This window comes from Lampris incognitus, chromosome 17 (genome assembly GCF_029633865.1).
Source record: "Lampris incognitus isolate fLamInc1 chromosome 17, fLamInc1.hap2, whole genome shotgun sequence".
Lineage (NCBI taxonomy): Eukaryota > Metazoa > Chordata > Actinopteri > Lampriformes > Lampridae > Lampris > Lampris incognitus.
Window position 1 is genome coordinate 43,465,168 of NC_079227.1, and position 20,093 is coordinate 43,485,260.

The window sequence follows — 20,093 nt, forward strand, 5'->3', positions numbered from 1 at the left end:
GCCAACCTGCTCATCAGGAGCAGTTAGGGGTTCTGTGTCTTGCTCAAGGACACTTTGAGTCACTCTCTGGAAGTGCCAGGAATCGAACCAGCGACCTTCCGATGCTAGATGACCCGCTCTACCACCTGAGCCATGCCGCCCTAAGGATAAATCCGGTTTCTCCACCACGGCCTCTGCATATTCATAACGTCGGAAGAAGAGAGTGCAGGCAGGGTGGAGTGGGTGGAGAAGAGTGTCAGGAGTGATTTGTGAAAGAAGGGTACCAGCAAGAGTTAAAGGGAAGGTTTACAAGATGGTTGTGAGACCAGCTATGTTGTATGGTTTGGAGACAATGGCACTGACGTAAAGAGAGGAGGTGGAGCTGGAGGTGGCAGAGTTGAAGATACTAAGATTTTCACTGGGAGTGACGAAGAAGGACAGGAATTATTATATTAGAGGGACAGCTCAAGTTGGATGGTTTGGAGACAAAGCAAGAGAGGCAAGATTGAGATGGTTTGGACATGTTTCGAGGAGAGATGCTGGGTATATTGGGTGAAGGATGCTGAATATGGAGCTGCCAGGAAGAGGAAAAGAGGAAGGCCAAAGAGGAGGTTTATGGATGTGGTGAGGGAAGACATGCAGGTGGCTGGTGTGACAGAGAAAGATGCAGAGGACAGGAAGAAATGGAAACGGATGATCCGCTATGGCGCCCCCCAACGGGAGCAGCTGAAATTAGTAGTAGTAGAGTGTTATTAAAATCAGAATCAACTCTATTGGCCAAGTGTGCGTATGAACATGAGGAATTTGACTCCGGTACACAGCAGTTTCTGGCACTTGCATATATCACTTACACAAAAAAAAAACAAGAAATGAATGGAACAACATCAGGACACTGGAATAACACCAGTTATGAACACCAGGTGCGTATGTCGTTACTATACAGTGTGTTGTTATGGTTGAGTAATCAACGTTTGAGTAATCAACAGTCTATTAAGTCTAATTCAGGTCATTTAAAGATGCCTTTAATTTTCAATTAAAAATACTTAAAAATAACTGGTTGTCTGTGTTTTTTGAAAGTTTTACACCTATGTTCTTTCAGTATGGATAAGCAAAACTTAAATCCTAGACACTGGACATACAAACCCCAATTCCAATGAAGTTGGGACGTTGTGTAAAACGTAAAAACAGGATACAATGATTTGCAAATCCTTTTCGACCTACTATATTCAGCTGAATACACTACAAAGACAAGATATTTAATGTTCAAACTGATAAACTTTATTGTTTTTTGCAAATATTCACTAATTTTGAATGTGATGCCTGCAACACGTTCCAAAGAAGCTGGGATAGGGGCATGTTCACCACTGTGTTACACCACCTTTCCTTTTAACAACACTCAATAAGCGTTTGGGAACTGAGGACACTAATTGTTGAAGCTTTGTAGGTGGAATTCTTTCCCATCCTTGCTTGATGTACGACTTCAGTTGCTCAACAGTCCGGGGTCTCAGTTGTCGTATTTTGCGCTTCATAATGCGCCACACATTTTCAATGGGAGACAGGTCTGGACTGCAGGCAGGCCAGTCCAGTACCCGCACTCTTTTACTACAAAGCCCCGCTGGTGGAACACGTGCAGAATGTGGCTTGGCATTGTCTTGCTGAAATAAGCAGGGACGTCCCTGAAAAAGACGTCGCTTGGATGGCAGCATATGTTGCTCCAAAACCTGTATGTACCTTTCAGCATTAATGGTGCCTTCCCAGATGTGCAAGTTACCCATGATGCCATGGGCACTAACACACCCCCATACCATCACAGATGCTGGCTTTTGAACTCTGCACTGATAACAATCTGGATGGTCCTTTTCCTCTTTAGCCCGGAGGACATGACATCCATGATTTCCAAAAACAATGTGAAATGTGGACTCGTCAGACCACAGCACACTTGTCCACTTTGTGTCAGTCCATCTCAGATGAGGTCGGGCCAGAGAAGCCGGCGGGCGGTGTTTCTGGGTGGTGTTGATATCTGGCTTTGGCTTTGCATGGGAGAGTTTTAACTTGCACTTGTAGATGTAGCGACCAACTGTGTTAAATGACGATGGTTTTCCCAAGTGCTCCTGAGCCCACGTGGTAATAGCCTTTACACAATGATGTCGGTTTTTAATGCAGTGCCGCCTGAGGGGTCGAAGGTCACAGGCATTCAATGTTGGTTTTCGGCCTTGCCGCTTACGTGCAGAGATTTGTCCGTATTCTCTGAATCTTGTGATGATATTATGGACTGGAGATGATGAAATCCCTAAATTCCTTGCAGTTGTACGTTGAGAAACGTTGTTCTTAAACTGTTGGACTATTTGCTCACGCAGTTGTTCACAAAGTGGTGAACCTCGCCCCATCCTTGCTTGGGAACGACTGAGCCTTTCGGGGATGCTCCTTTTATACACAATCAGGACACTCCCCTGTTTCCAGTTAACCTGTTCCCCTGTGGAATGTTTGAAGCAGGTGTTTTTTGAGCATTCCTCAACTTTCCCAGTCTTTTGTTGCCCCTGTCCCAGCTTCTTTGGAACGTGTTGCAGGCATCAAATTCAAAATGAGTGAATATTTGCAAAAAACAATAAAGTTTAGCAGTTTGAACATTAAATATCTTGTCTTTGTAGTGTATTCAATTGAATATAGGTGAAAAAGGATTTGCAAATCATTGTATTCTGTTTTTATTCACGTTTTACACAACGTCCCAACTTCATTGGAATTGGGGTTTGTAGTTTAGAACCCCTGGATGTGATTAATTTGTGGGTTTGTGAGTGTGTTTATGTCTGAGTCTCTGTATTCCTTGACTGGCATTTAAGGTATGTGTTTGTATATGTGTGTGTGTACACTGACATGTATGCTTTGTTTTACCCCTGTGTGTGTGTGTGTGTGTGTGTGTGTGTGTGTGTGTGTGTGTGTGTGTGTGTGTGTGTGTGTGTGTGTTATGTGTGCCTGTTTCTATCTCCTTCGTAGTTGGAGGACCCCGCTATCCGGTGGCAGATGGCATTGTACCGAGACCTCCCCAACCACAGTGAGGACACCTCTGACCCAGAGAAGACAGTGGAGAGGGTCCTGGACATTTCTCACGTCCTCTTCCACTTGGATCAGGTGTGTTTGTGTTGCCAATGTGTTTGTTAACATGTGTGTGCTTTTGTTCATGTGTATGTAATTAAATAAGTGATGGATGGGATGGGTGGATAACAGCTATGCTTACATGGTACCTACACGTTGTCTGTCCAGTAACATAGCTGTAAGACATTAGGGCTGAAAGGCAAGTATACACATTCAAAAATACATTGTTGTTATCAGCCCATCTTCCAGTCTGGCCCTAAGACTGAAGCCTGAGACATCACTTCCTGAGCTGATTACTGGATATAAAAGTCTAGTTAGTATTTCTCTTTAGAAAGGACACTGTGTAAGGAATCATATGTATTCTAAGCTGTTTCATTGTGCATATTTCCAGGTGGAGCATCCACAGCGGAGTAAGAAAGCTGTGTGGCATAAGCTTCTGTCCAAACAGAGGAAGAGAGCTGTGGTGGCCTGCTTCAGGATGGCACCGCTTTATAATCTACCCAGGTATATCGGCTGTCCAAGCCAACACCACTTTATAACCTACCCAGATACACTGGCTGTCCAAGCCAGCAGCACTTTATAACCTACCCAAGTACACTGGCTGTCCAAGCCAACACCACTTTATAACCTACCCAGATACACTGGCTGTCCAAGCCAACACCACTTTATAACCTACCCAAGTACACTGGCTGTCCAAGCCAGCAGCACTTTATAACCTACCCAAGTACACTGGCTGTCCAAGCCAACACTACTTTATAATCTACCCAGTTACACCAGCTGTCCAAGCCAGCAGCACTTTATAATCTACCTAGGTACACTGGCTATCCAAACCAGCAGCACTTTATAACCTACCCAGGTATGCTGGCTGTCCAAGCCAGCACTTTATAATCTACTCAAGTATACCGGCTGTCCAAGCGAACACTACTTTACAATCTACCCAGTTACACCAGCTGTCCAAGCCAGCACCACTTTATAATCTACCCAGGTACACTGGCTATCCAAGCCAGCACCACTTTGTAATCTACCCAGGTATACCGGCTGTCTTTCCTTGCAGTATCTGGTGTGACCCCCCCCCCCATGCAGCAATAACTACAACTAAACGTTTCTGATAACTATTGATCAGTCCTGCACATCGGCTTGGAGGAGTTTTAGCCCATTCCTCTGTACAGAACAGCTTCGACTCTGGGATGTTGGTGGATTTCCTCACATGAACTGCTCGCTTCAGGTCCTTCCACAACATTTCGATTGGTTTAAGGTCAGGACTTTGATTTGGCCATTCCAAAACATCAACTTTTTTCTTCTTTACCGTTCTTTGGTAGAACGACTTGTATGCTTAGGGTCGTTGTCTTGCTGCATGACCCACGTTCTCTTGAGATTCAGTTCACGGACAGATGTTCTGACATTTTCCTTAAGAATTTGCTGGTATAATTCAGAATTCATTGTTCCATCAATGATGGCAAGCTGTCCTGGCCCAGATGCAGCAAAACAGGCCCAAACCATGATACTACCACCACCATGTTTCACAGATGGGATAAGGTTCTTATGCTGGAATGCAGTGTTTTCTTTCTCCAAACATTTAAACCAAAAAGTTCTATTTTGGTCTCATCCGTCCACAGAACATTTTTCCAATAGCCTTCTGACTTGTCCAAATGATCTTTAGCAAACTGCAGACAGGCAGCAATGTTCTTTTTGGAGAGCAGTGGCTTTCTCCTTGCAACCCTCCCATGCACACCATTGTTGTTCAGTGTTCTCCTGATGGTGGACTCATGAACATTAACTTTAGCCAATGTGAGAGAGACCTTTAGTTGCTTAGAAGTTGCCCTGGGTTCCTTTGTGACCTGGCCGACTATTACACGCCTTGCTCTTGGAGTGATCTTTGATGGTCGACCACTCCTGGGGAGGGTAACAATGGTCTTGAATTTCCTCCATTTGTAAACAATCTGTCTGACTGTGGATTGGTGGAGTCCAAACTCTTTAGAGATGGTTTTGTGACCTTTTCCAGCCTGATGAGCACCAAATACGCTTTTTCTGAGGTCCTCGGAAATCTCCTTTGTTCTTGCCATGATACACTTCCACAAACATGTGTTGTGAAGACCAGACTTTGATAGATCCCTGTTCTTGAAATAAAACGGGGCGCCCACTCACACCTGATTGTCATCCCATTGATTGAAAACACCTGATTCTAATTTCACCTTCAAATTAACTGCTAATCCTAGAGGTTCACATACTTTTGCCACTCACAGATATGTAATACTGGATCATTTTCCTCAATAAATAAATGACCAAGTATAACATTTTTGTCTCATTTGTTTAATTGGGTTCTCTTTGTCTACTTTTACGACTTGTGTGAAAGTCTGATGATGTTTTAGATCATATTTATGCAGAAATATAGAAAATTCTAAAGGGTTCACAAACTTTCAAGCGCCACTGTGTGTGTGTGTACCCCCCCACACAGTCAGGCTGATCAACTCCCTTCTGCTCCCTCACTTATTGCAACCTAATAAATAAGGCCTAACCTACCCTCAAATGGCCACATACCTCTTGATCCCCCTGCAACAGACATTGAACTGTAAGGCAAGACAAATTTATTTACGTGACACATTTCATACATGGAGGCAACTGGAAGGGCTTAACATAAAGGCATGAAAAGAAACCAGAAAGATAAAAAGATTAGATAAGAGGAATATTAAAATAAGAAATAATTAACAAAATAAATTATAGGATCAGCATGAAATAGAAGAATTATGAAATATAATATTGTGCTAATCAGAGTTAAACTACGATTTTGTGTAATGCAGTGGTGATCATTAAAGTTTTTAACCTGGATTTAAATTAACTCATGTTTTGGTCAAATCTAATCTCAGGTATTTTGGACGAGTTGAGAGCTACTTAATGACTAAATGCTGCCTCACTACCACTACTTCCAAAACTACTACTACTACTACTACTACTACTACTACTACTACTAGTACTACCGCCACTACTACTGCTACTACTACTACTACTACTACCACCATCACTACTACCACTACTGCTACCACCACTACTACTACTGTTACTACTACCACCACTTTTACTACAACTACTACTACTACTACTACCATCACTACTACTACTACTTTCGGCTGCTCCCGTTAGGGGTCACCACAGCGGATCATCCGTTTCCATATCTTCCTGTCCTCTGCATCTTCCTCTGTCACACCTGCATGTCTTCCCTGACCACATCCATAAACCTCCTCTTTGGCCCTCCTCGTTTCCTCTTCCCTGGCAGCTCCATATTCAGCATCCTTCTCCCAGTATACCCAGCATCTCTCCTCCACACATGTCCAAGCCATCTCAATCTTGCCTCTCTTGCTTTGTCTCTAAACCGTCCAACCTGAGCTGTCCCTCTAATATAATTGTTCCTAATCCTGTCCTCCTTCGTCACTCCCAGTGAAAATCTTAGCATCTTCAACTCTGCCACCTCCACCTCCTGTCTTTTCATCAGTGCCACTATCTCCAAACCATACAACGTAGCTGGTCTCATAACCATCTTATAAACCTTCCCTTTAACTCTTGCTGGTACCCGTCTGTCGCAAATCACTCCTGACACTCTTCTCCACCCACTCCACCCTGTCTGCACTCTCTTCTCCATCTCTCTCCTGCACTCCCCGTTACTTTGGACCATTGACCCCAAGTATTTAAACTCATATGCCTTCGTTACCTCCACTCCTTGCATCTTCACCATTCCAATGTCCTCCCTCTCATTCACGCATAGGTATTCCGTCTTGCTCCTACTGACTCTCCAGTGCATACCTCCACCTCTCCAGGCTTTCCTCCATCTGCACCCTACTCTCGCTACAGATCACAATGTCATCTGCGAACATTATAATCCAGGGAGACTCCTGCCTGATCTCATCCGTCAACCTGTCCATCACCATTGCACACAAGAAAGGGCTCAGAGCCGATCCTTGATGTAATCCCACCTCCACCTTGAACCCATCTGTCATTCCAACCACACACCTCACCACTGTCACACTTCCCTCAAACATATCCTGCACCACTCCTACATACTTCTCTGCAACTCCCGACTTCCTCATACAATACCACACCTCCTCTCTCGGCACTCTGTCATAAGCTTTCTCTAAATCTACAAAGACACAATGTAACTCCTTCTGGCCTTCTCTATACTTCTCCATCAACATTTTCAAAGCAAACATCACATCTGTGGTGCTCTTTCATAGCATGAAACCATACTGCTGCTCGCTGATAATCACCTCTCCTCTTAACCTACCTTCTATTACTCTTTCCCATATCTTTCTGCATATATTACTCTCGTAGATATCGTTTATACTTCTTATACGGCACTCCAGGACTCTACCTTATTCCACACTACCACCTGTACTTCTACTCTCAGGGTTTTATCATTGCTACTGTCATGACAAAGATGCCTCATGTAGCCTGTTTTTATACTTGATATCTATATTTATATTTAAAATTTTCAAGTTTATTTCATTTATATAGCACTTTTAAAACAAAAACAAGTTTTGCACCAAATTGCTTCACAAACAAAAATAAACAAAATAGAGAAGGACAATAAAATAAAATAGGTTCCAGTGGCACCTGTTTATGCTAGTACATACATGCAGTACAAACAGAAGAGGTATAAACAGAGTTTAGCAGTTGTAAAAAACAAACACAATAGAACCAGTTAAAAGATGAAAACAGGTTAAGAAAAGTTATAAGCAAAGGAATAAAAATGGGTCTTAAAACATGTGTTACAAAGTATATATTTTATTGTATACTCCTAACGATATTTTAAAACTTTATGTTGTGCAGTTTACCTGCCATACATAACCTGTGCTTTATATATTTCATTATATATTGTATGGTGGTTACACTGTCATCTCTAACTGCACTAAATGTAGTCTAAGTGTATTTCAGATGTTGAGCAGTTTATTGTGGTCTCGTGTATTTTATTTTCCTGTGGCACTGTTGTCCTGAAGGAATGTGCCTCTGCATACTGTGCAGTGGTAGAATGACAGGAAATGTGCTGGACTTGAATTGATGCTCACATGTACACACATTCATCATGTTAGTATGCAGAGACATTACACACACAGACACACATTCACATCATGGTTATTATATCTTGAGTAGAGCGCATTTCCCACCAACCAGTTCTTCATCAGTATCTCCTCTTCCCAGGCACCGTGCTGTGAACCTGTTCCTGCAGGGCTATGAGAAGTCCTGGATTGAGGCAGAAGAACACTACTTTGAAGACAAGCTCATAGAAGACCTGGCTGTAAGATACTTCCTAACGTGTCTGATTATTCAAAACACCAGCACTTCCCGTCACATGAAAGACTAGTGGACTGACATCAAAGGCAACATGGAACTCATTACCATGGCAACTGGACAGCTGTTCTGGGGAGGACACGATGTGACGGCTACTTAAAAGCAATCATATTAGATTAATGGGTGTCCGGGTAGCGTGGCGGTCTATTCCGTTGCCTACCAACACGGGGATCGCCGGTTCGAATCCCCGTGTTACCTCCAGCTTGGTTGGGCGTCTCTACAGACACAGTTGGCCGTGTCTGTGGGTGGGAAGCCGGGTGTGGGTGTGTCCTGGTCGCTGCACTAGCACCTCCTCTGGTTGGTCGGGGCGCCTGTTCGGAGAGGAGGGGGAAATGGGGGGAATAGCGTGATCCTCCCACACGCTACGGCCCCCTGGTGAAACTCCTCACTGTCAGGTGAAAAGAAGCGGCTGGTGACTCCACATGTGTTGGGGGAGACGTGGTAGTCTGCAGCAACCGGGATGGCTCAGAAGAGTGGGGTAATTGGCTGGATACAATTGGGAGAGAAAAAAAGGGGGGATACAGATATATATTAGATGAACCTCTGCTGATATTTTTGTGATTTCTTGGAAGTGATGGTATGACCCTTTGCTCATGCCACGTAGTAAACAGCTGCACAATGACAAGGGTCAAGTTGGCTTCAAGTGGAAATAAAAATAAAAAAGTGATCATGTATTTGTGAAAGTGCAATTTAAGGCTGCACTTTGACATGGTGGGAAGAGAAGGACTCATAATAATCAGTCACATCATCAACATGTAGGAGGGATCATCATGTCATCACATCAATAAAAGAACAGCACTTCAGGAATATATTCAACATGAATGTGCTGAAGTTAGTTCCAGGTATGTTTAGGAAGTTTTCTTTTCATTTGTAAACAACATGTCGAGGCTTATTTCTTCAGTCTTCACAGAAGCTGTTTGAAGCACTGACCTCTGTGAGAAGATTATTTGGTCAATTCTGTTTATTCTAGCAAATCCTAATGTTGAGATATTTGTTTTGTTTGTGGTGGCGCAGTGGTTAGCGCAGTCGCCTCACAGCAGAACGCCACACAGAAGGTCCTGGGTTCGAGCCCTGGAGTAGTCCAAACTTTGGGGTCGTCCCGGGTTGTCCTCCGTGTGGACTTTGCATGTTCTCCCCGTGTCGGCGTGGTTTTCCTCCGGGTGCTCTGGTTTCCTCCCACAGTCCAAAGCCATGTAGGTCAGGTGAATCGGCCGTACTAAATTGTCCCTAGGTGTGTTTGTGTGTGTGTGTGGGTCCTGTGATGGCCTGGCGGCCTGTCCAGGGTATCTCCCCGCCTGTCGCCCAGTGACTGCTGGGATAGGCTCCAGCATCCCCGCGAGCCTTAGAGCAGGATAAGCGGTTTGGGTAATGGGTGGATTTGGGTAATGGACGAGTGGATGTTTTGTGTGTTGGGGTAATGGGTGGATGGATGTTTTGTGTGCTGGGGTAATGGGTGGATGGATGTTTTGTGTGCTGGGGTAATGGGTGGATGGATTTTTGTGTGCTGGGGTAATGGACGAGTGGATGTTTTGTGTGTTGGGTTAATGGGTGGATGGATGTTTTGTGTGCTGGGGTAATGGGTGGATGGATGTTTTGTGTGCTGGTAAGCACAGCCTCACAGATTGATCACTTCTGTCTTTTCCTGGATGAATTTGACTGGACTTCAACTAGATAAAAGGTGGGGTTTGAAAGGAGGAAGAAAAAGAAGAGAAAATACAAGAGTGAGAGAGGAAGAAACTGGAGCGGTGCAGCTTTGCCTATAAGCACAGTCATGTCAGGCAACCTCACAACCTCACATGTGGTGTGTATGTGTTGTGTGTTTGTGTGTCCTTCAGAAACCCAGCAAAGAGGAGCTGTGTGATGAGGAGGAGGGTGTGAAGCACATCGATCCCCTGCACCAGCTCATCCAGCTGTTCAGCAGAGCAGCTCTCACAGAGAAATGGTGGGTTCATCTCTGGAATAAATGAGCAGTTAGGAAGAAAATGAAAATAGAAAACTAAACTGATCCATGTCTAAACACAACTGGGACCAGTTCATGTATTCTGCTCGGTAAAAGCAGCTGGCTGAGTAGGTTCAGGAACTAGGGTCTTCAGTTGGAAAATGCATCGGTATTATCAGACGCAAAGCACACTGATGCAGATCACATGCTTTCCTAAACACGCTGGTGGAGTAAAACATGTTGTTGTACTTAGTTTGGGGGCAGCAGCACTACATTTCTCTTCCATAACTGTATGGACAGCAATCACATCTGTTTTTTGTTTTTTTTATGCTCTTTATCTTAATTCAGCTTTCCGTGACCACTAACTACTTCCACGTACTTTCAGATACAAACTTCATTCATGTACCAAACCTGCAGCTGATTGCGTAATCAGCTCCTGTCACCACCCTTCAACCATAATGTGCGATGCCCAATTTAAAAAAGCAATAGATGGGCCTCCATCCATCATGGAACCGCTGACTCTTAGAAAAAGAAAAGGAGAGTTAAGCGATCATGAAATAAATGTACTTGTCTATGAGGTATAACCAAATCTAGAGATACTACAGGAGCGTAATTCTACCCACATCCAAAAAAAATTTTGTTTTGGCAGCTATAACAAATAAAATAAATGCTGTAGCAGCTACTCGTAAGGAAGTGGAAGAAGTAAAAAAAAATAGATGGCAAGACATTAGAAGGAGAACAAAGGAAAAGGTTACTTTTAACGAGGCACAAGTGGATAAAACTAGTGGAGGACCTGAATAAAAAAGAATTCACACCTTTGGAAGAAATTTTACAGCAAACACGGTTACTGAACAGGTAGAAGGCATGGAGGGCTGAGCCCTGTCTAAAAGATGAAGGTAGGCCTATTTTTTAGTTTCAGCTAATTCATTGTTTTGCTTCTGGGCTTTTTTTATTATCATTTATTTTTATGCCACACAGCAGAATGCTAAATAGCTTCTACCCACAAGCAGTCAGGATCATGAACAAACGGTGTCCCTCCCAAGGTCATATACAACGAGCCACTGATAGTCCCTGTTATTACAGCTTTTGAGACTACCTCTCTTGATACTTGACTAAGCTCATGTCCGCTTCTAAACCATCTATTTGCCTACTTGACCCCTTACCAGCAAAACTTTTTAAAGATCTCTGGCCTCTTCTGGGACCTACAATGCTAGAAGTTGTTAATTTTTCACTTAATACTGGCATTGTTCCCAGCAGTTTTAAGACAGCTGTGGTCAAAACTTTGCTTAAAATTATCGCACCTCAATTCAGGGTCTCTTAATAACCATCAACCAGTCTCTAATCTCCTATCCTTTTCTAAAGTACTAGAGAGAGTTCTGTGTCAACAACTTTCAACCCATATAGGAGAAACCCATCTATATTAACCTTTTCAGTCGGCTTTCAGGGCCTGTCACTCCACTAAAACTGCTCTGACTAGAGTGGTTAATGATCTTTTGTTAGCTATGGACTCTTATTCCACTTCTGTGCTTCTACTACTGGACCTCAGTGTGGCCTTTGACACCACTGATCACTGTATACTATTAGACAGATTAAATTGTAATTTTGGTGTCTCTGTTTTAGCTCTCTCATGGTTTAAGTTCTACTTATCTGGAAGAACACATTGGGCCGGTTTCACAGACAAGGCTTAAGCCTAGTCCCAGACTAAAATGTCTGTTTGAGTTGTCTTAACTCAAAGTGACTTGCACAGACACATCTTAAAATAGTCCTAGATTTAGCCTGTTCTGGATTAAACTAAACCGACTGTGAGAAGGAGGATCATAGTTACTCTAGGACTAAATTGAAGCTTAAATTAATCCTTCAAAGAGGCAGGTTTAATTTCTGCTTAGCAGTTTGCGAGGGAGCATGGACTACTTGAATATCTAAATGAAGACCAACATGCAATACAGAGGCCAGCCAGATGAGTACTTGTGGATAGAAGTAATCCATTAAATTACTTTGATGAAATAACTTTTCAAGACCACGTTCGTATGTATAAAGAAAATGCACTGGAGATCATAGCTTTGCTTGATCCTAGACTTTCCTCTCTGTCTCAAAGAGGAAGGCCGTTACCCAGTTCTCTCCAAGTCCTGATCACTTTGAGATTTCTGGCTTTTGGAATGTTTCATTGTGAAACTGGTGATTTATGTGGTGCCAGTGAAGCAACTGTGTGTAGAATAGTTCACACAGTCTGTAGGGCCATTTGTGAACTGAGGAATATTTACATCAAGTTTCCTGATGCTCCTGGCCAAGCCAACTATAAAGTGCAATTCTATGAATATGGGCACTTCCCAGGAGTGATTGGCTGTATAGATGGATGTCATGTTCCCATCAAGTGTCCATCAACTCCTGATGCTGAGGAGTACAGGAACCGCAAGAACTGGTTTTTCATCGATGTTCAGGGTGTACGCACTCCTAATTTAGAGTTTTCTATTGTTGACCGTTGGAAAGGTGCAACTCACGATTCAAGGATTTTTCTCAACTCTTCATTGTGTGCTCAGTTTCAGAGAGGACAACATAGTGGACTACTCCTTGGTGACAGTGGATATGGGCAGAGTAACTTTTTATTCACCCCATACATAAATCCCACAACAGCTGAGCAGCAAAGATACAACAGAGCTCATATCCACACTAGAGGGCTGGTCGAGCGTATGTTTGGAGTATGGAAAAATCGATTCCAGTGTTTATGCAATACACTTCGTTTTGAGCCAAGAAGATGCTGCAAGGTGATAATTGCTACAGCTGTGCTCCACAACTACCTGAGGCAGCATTGCTGTCCTGATCCTCCAATGGAAGACCAGGATCAAACAGATGTGCCCATGGCTGAGGCAGGGAATGACCAAAGAGGACTTGCATACAGAGCTGCTTTCACATTGCAGCACTTCAGCTAGATGAGATGCATTTAGATATGGAATGTATTCATTATGGCCTATTTTTGCTTGGATAATGTTTTTCTGTAGATGGTGTGCAGCAAATTAAATGATTGACTAAACCAAAGCTGGTTTAAAATGTAGTTTGTGGTGATTAAAATACTCAAACTCACGAATATGCAAATGACAAAAATTTTATTTATTTTTATGTAACCCCTACCATGTAGGTGGGGCCTGGGTTCTGCTTTAAATAAGTGGCGCTATTACCTGAAGTAATACACTGTTTAAATTGTTACCAAGTGTTTCTTAATTCTTAACTTCGATTATAACTATTGGCGGTGCCTCCATTAACTGTGTGGAGATAGTTTGAATAGGACTTCCTTTTAAACCTTTAAATGTATTTATATTTTAATACCACTATGAATTGTCTATTCTAAATGTCTATGACGCAACACATTTGCTTTAAATTCAAATAAACCACAAGGTAGGTATTTATTAACCAGATGTTAATGTAAAATATTTGTAGTTTGGAATTATCAACAGTCAATAATAATAATAACAATAATAATAATAGACAATGTCACAATATGTATAAACAAATGGCCCAAAGCCTGTTCCAATTCTATTCAATAATAATTAATATTTCCAATAAAACACTGTTGTCAACTCAATCAATGTAAAGACAAATTGTACATATACCAATAAAATCAAATAAAACTGTGGGCTCACACACACACACACACACACACACACTCACACAAAGTAGCGCAGTGCAAGTGTAATGTTAGAGTGCAACGTTACTGTTGCAGGCCTGACGTTGCTTGTGAGCGGTGAGGCCTTAAAACTGTAATTGGCCGCTTCGCTTATTCTGGACACAAGCATAAACAAAATAGCACGTGCTTAATTTCAGTACTCACGTATCCATGGAAACAGAGTGGGGAAGAGGGGGCCGAAGAGAGGTGAAGAGAGGCAGAGATGGGGGGGGGGGGGGTCAAGCGCTCTGCTGCGAGCGCAGGAGAATGAGTGAGGGCGTGAAGAAACCACCGGACAGTCACAGGCACACCAGGGGAAGGAAACGGTCTCCGCAGTCGTCCCAACGGAGAGCTTTCCTGGTCCTTGGTCTCTCAGCTCCGACTATGTCCAAATCCTCTTGTACATCCAGTTAGTACATACATCCCACGGATAACGCTCTGTTGATCCCGACGTTATGTACAAACAGCTCACAATACAGAATAGCAGCTTTCCTCAGCGGTGTCCTCAAGCGTTCTGACTCTTTACTTCACGTGACCTAACGTCGTAATACTAAGTCCCGCCCCTCTGTCTCAGCATACATTTTGGTTGGCTAAATATTACAGACGTACCAATGAAAGAAAAGAATGACATTTAACATCACGTTAGGCTGTAAGCCTAACAACCAAGCTAGCAACACGTACTGTATATTGTACACATCAAATAAACCAGGCTCACGAATGAACTCACGTTAGAGCTTGTAAGTTGTACATATCATAACTTATAACCATTGTAAATAAACGTGTACATAACCAGGAAATGAACTGTAGCTTATTTATTGAAGGTACTGTAATCCTATTTATTCATTTAACTTATTCATTAAATGCTCATAGCTCACTTTATCCACTGGGCTACATTTACATATATTGTTCATCATGACTGGCAATCACAATTGTCTCATTACTGTGTCTTTTTTGGATAGCTCTCTCTTCCAACTTCATATCCAGTTCAACCTGTAGAATTCTCATTTTAATTTCATGTTCTTCCTTCAGATATTTCATTTTATGCTCATGGAATTCTCTGGCTAACTTTTCATGCATGGTCATCTTTCTTGTTCTCTGTGGAGAGGTGGCAGCAGCATCTTCTCTTAAGGATGTTATAGTAGATGTAGAGGGCCCACACTCACTGGACACTGCAGGTTCTTCCACACTGCTCAGATTCCTTTCCTCTGGAAAAACAACACTGTTAGAAGCACAAATAAACTCATATGGTCCATAGAATGAAACAAGAATAAAGATTGACACAGTTAGTGTAATACATTTACTAAAGGAAGTAACCAATTTACTTTCTTTGGTATATTTACCATTTGTGCTCAGTTCTTCATCTGAACTATCCAAATGGTCATCGTCTGATATACCATCCAGAGGTTGCTGGGGTTCAATAATTCCAGACAGCAAGTCTGGAATTATAAGCTTTGTCTTTTTTTGGTGGTCCACCACCAGTATTAAATCTCTCTCTTCTGGTCTTTGCATTTTCTCTTTTTAAAGCCAGTTTAAGGTTCTTCCACAGAGTCTAAAGGCAGATATCATTCAATATTAGTAATGTCAAAAATATGAATATGATAAATGTGGAATACTGATAATAGTGTAGATTTCTCACCTGAAGTTGTTGTACTGTTCTTGTAGTTACATGTTCATTTGCATTGAATTCACTGCACATTGCAGCCCAAGCATTCCTTTTCTTTTGCTCAGCAGCAGTAGTATGGTTTTTACTTTCAATATCTGGATGGTTTGATAAAATTTGTTTTAGTAGCGTTTTTTCATACTCACTAAAGTTTTTTGAACGAATTCTTTTTGCCTCTGCCATTGTTATGTCTCAGGATTCACACCATTAAATTGTGTTTTCGATTCCACTCCGGGTTTTATATGAGCACCATGAGACGAACAGCATGTGCTCATACTTAACCTGATGAGGTTTAACCCAGGTGCTCTCATTTAGACTTATTTATCTTACTCCAGGACTCCATAGTCTTCGACTAACTAAACCAAATTTAAGATACGTTCATGGAGGCTACTTAAATGTCCTAGTTTAACTAGTATGGATTAAGGACTGATCCTGGCTTGATTTAAGCCCTGTCTGTGAAACCGGCCCATAGTGTCTGCTATAGTAATATTACATCAAATTTCTCTGACATTAAATACGGTGTACCTCAGGGCTCAGTTCTTGGCCCTCTATTTTTCTGTCTTTAGATTTCACCTCTTGGCCAAATTATACGCGGTTATGGAATAAATATACATTGCTATGCTGATGATACTGGGCTGTATGTGCCTATAAAGGCTGATGATCATACTCAAATTACTAATTTAGAGGCCTGCTTGGCTGCTGTGTAAAATTCGATGTCACTAAACTTTCTGCTTTTAAATTTTGATAAAACTGAGATGTTGGTCATTGGCCCTGCTAGACACAGACACCAATTTGATCAAGCAACAGTAACAGTTGACAACTTTGTGATTTCACAAAGTGTGGCAGCCAAAAATCTTGGTGATACATTTGATCCCAGCCTTTCCTTTGATAAGCGCATTAAAGAAATCACCAAGAAGGTTTTTTTTTTCCACTTACGTAACAGCTAAAATTTTGTCTTTTCTGTCCATGGCTGATGCAGAGACTTTTCATCCAGACTTGATTACTGTAATGTTCTGTTTTCAGGTCTGCCACATTCTAGTACTAAAAGTATTCAGATGGTTCAGAATGCTGCTGCTAGAATCCTAACTTAAATTTGACCATATTACACCAATTCTTGCCTCCCTTCATTGGCTTCCTATCCATGTTGGATCAGAATACAAGATGTTTCTGCCGACTTATAAAATGGTAACTGGGCTTGCCCCATCTTACCTGTCTGATCTCCTTAAACCATAGATTCCATCTTGAGCTCTTGGCTTTCAAAATACAGGGCTCCTGTGTGTACCCGAAGTTAAAAAGAAGTCAGCTGGTGGCAGGGCCTTTTCCTATCGGGCCCCGTTCTTGTGGAATAACCTGCCTGCTGCCATCAGACAATCAGAGTCTGTTGAGTCCTTTATATCCAAACTTAAAACTCATCTTTTTGCCTTAGCCTACAGGCTAAGACAATTAAAGGTACCTTTAAGTTGAGTGTTTCACAACCTGTACTGCATGGCGGGTCGGGTTCTGTCTCAATGAATTTACCAAGCACTGTTCTGCCGACGAGATATAGAGTATAGATTATGACTAATTGATGACTTAATTGATTGACTAATGACTTTTGCAAACTGTTCTCTTCTCTCACATGTCTTTTCTCTCTCTGTGAATAATGTCTTTGCCTTTCTCTTCTTCTGTGTGTGAATAGTGTGATGTGAGTCTCCCATATGTGCACGTGCAAGTCAGTCCTCCTCACAGGTTTCCGTGGTGACGGTGGTCGCCACCTGCACACTACTTGTCATCGCCCTCATCACATTTTCTTTTTATACTACTACTTCCGGCTGCTCCTGTTAGGGGTCGCCACAGCGGATCATCCATTTCCATCTCTTCCTGTCCTCTGCATCTTCCTCTGTTACACCAGCCACCTGCATGTTCTTAAACCCTTAAACCTCCTCTTTGGCCTTCCTCTTTTCCTCTCCCCTGGCAGCTCCATATTCAGCATCCTTCTCCCAATATACCCAGCATCTCTCCTCCACACATGTCCAAACCATCTCAATGTTGCCTCTTTGTCTCCAAACCGTCCAACCTGAGCTGTCCCTCTAATATACTCGTTCCTACTCCTGTCCTTCTTCGTCACTTCCAGTGAAAATCTTAGCATCTTCAACTCTGCCACCTCCAGCTCCGCCTCCTGTCTTTTCATCAGTGCCACTGTTTCCAAACCATATAACATAGCTGATCTCACAACCATCTTGTAAACCTTCCCTTTAACTCTTGCTGTTACCCTTCTGTGGCAAATCACTCCTGACACTCTTCTCCACCCTGCCTGAACTCTTTTTTCACCTCTCTTCTGCACTCCCCATTAGTTTGGACAGTTGACCCCAAGTATCTAAACTCATACGCCTTCATCACCTGTACTCCATGCATCCTCACCATTCCACTGTCCTCCCTCTCATTCACACATGTGTTCCGTCTTGCTCCTATTGCCTTTCATTCCTCTTCTCTCCAGTGCATACCTCCACCTCTCTGGGCTCTGTTCCACCTGCACCCTACTCTCGCTACATTTCCTTTTTATATGTCTTATATACCCATGTCATTTTCTTATACTGTTTCAATGTTATATCCTCTCACTAAGATGTATGACTATTTTTTGTAAACATTTTTTTAAATGTATTTATTCATTTTACATGGTGATGATGGTCGCGTGGTCCTGGGCTTTTCCAGTGGCATCTGGACACTGCTTGGCATTCTGCGCATCATATTCTTCATAAATTTTATACTTCGGCGACTTCCGGGTGGTGCTCAACTGTGACGCACACGTAGCTTAGTAGCTCGTCCTCAACGACTCCTAAACTCCCGTTTTTTCAGTTACTCTTTCGACCAACATTGATAACACATCGCAGCATAATATCTCAAGGAAAGCCCGGAGGCAAACGGGAAGGCGAGAGGATGTCGCCGTTAAAGAAAAAAAAACCTATGGTTACGATTTCAAAGGAAGAGCTCGACGACGCCATAGCTAACGTTGTTAAGACCGCGTTGCTAGAACAGCAGGGTGACCTTAACACGTTAATCCAGTTGGCAGTGAAAGAAGCGACCAGCAGTGTCCTCGTCCCACAGCTAACAGAACTAACGCGTCAAATTCAACATATCAAAGATAATATGGGTGAAATGGCCAAAGACCCCGAGTCCTCTCAAAGCTATCCGGAGCAACACGGCTAAATTTGACGCGCTGCAGGCTACGGTGAGAGCTAGCAAGCAACAAGCTAACGGTCTTCAGCATCAAGTGGGGGAACTCACCTCAAAGATCACTCAGATGGAGGACCATAGCCGGAGGTCCGACGTGAGACTGGTCGGGCTGAAGGAAGGCGAGGAAGGGTCGGACGCCATTGGTTTTCTGAGCAAAAACTTGCCGAAGTGGATGCCTTCATTGGGAGAACGGGTTATCCGCATAGACAGGGCCCATAGACTTTACAGCAGTTAGCACAGATGCTAACCGGCCTCGCATGCCGCTCTTCAAACTGCTGGACTACTCTGATCGTCAAGCCCTTCTGAAGGGGGCTGGAGCTCAGCCCGTTAAGCATAGCAAGCAAACATTGCTCTTCTTCCCGGATTACAGCAGGGAAACGACGAGCAAACGGGAGGAGCTCGACCCGGTCCACAAGAGGATGATTTCGCTTGGGCTCCAGCCATTCCTGCTTTACCCGGCCCAGCTGAAAATCACCTATCGTGGGCACACTGTCAACTTTGGGACGCCACACAAAGCCGAGAAGTTTCTCCAAAACACCTTTCAACCTTCACCAGCCAACCAGCAATTGTACGTTGAGAAACGTTGTTCTTAAACTGTTGGACTATTTGCTCATGCAGTTGTTCACAAAGTGGTGCGCCTCGCCCTATCCTTGCTTGTGAACGACTGAGCCTTTCGGGGACGCCCCTTTTATACCCAATCAGGACACTCACCTGTTTCCAGTTAGCCTGTTCACCTGTGGAATGTTTGAAGCAGGTGTTTTTTGAGCATTCCTCAACTTTCCCAGTCTTTTGTTGCCCCTGTCCCAGCTTCTTTGGAATGTGTTGCAGGCATAAATTCAAAATGAGTGAATATTTGCAAAAAACAATACAGTTTTATCAGTTTGAACATTAAACCTCTTGTCTTTGTAGTGTATTCAATTGAATATAGGTCGAAAAGTATTTGCAAATCATTGTATTCTGTTTTTATTCACGTTTTACACAACGTCCCAACTTCATTGGAATTGGGGTTTGTAAAATCAACTGGACTAAATCTGTTCATCTTCCATTGAATACTGCTGCATTAAATACCAGTTTGACTGCTGACGTCCCTAACTGTACATCCTTTACATACCTTGGCATAAAGATTTACCCCAGTCTTAGTAGAATAATTCAGGAAAACTTTTTGGCTGTGAAAAAGAAGATTATAGATGATCTGAAGAGGTGGGGCTCTCTTCATG

General features: G+C 42.8%; 1 protein-coding gene across 1 annotated transcript in view; it reads left to right on the forward strand.

Annotated features, from left to right (window-relative positions):
* The window catches only part of ryr2a (ryanodine receptor 2a (cardiac)), a 1,161,183-nt gene that overhangs the window by 549,100 nt on the left and 591,990 nt on the right, over nucleotides 1–20,093 (forward strand). The window contains 4 exon segments of the mRNA XM_056296806.1: nucleotides 2,971–3,105; nucleotides 3,461–3,573; nucleotides 8,257–8,353; nucleotides 10,242–10,348. Of these exon segments, the coding sequence (XP_056152781.1) occupies nucleotides 2,971–3,105; nucleotides 3,461–3,573; nucleotides 8,257–8,353; nucleotides 10,242–10,348 (452 nt within the window).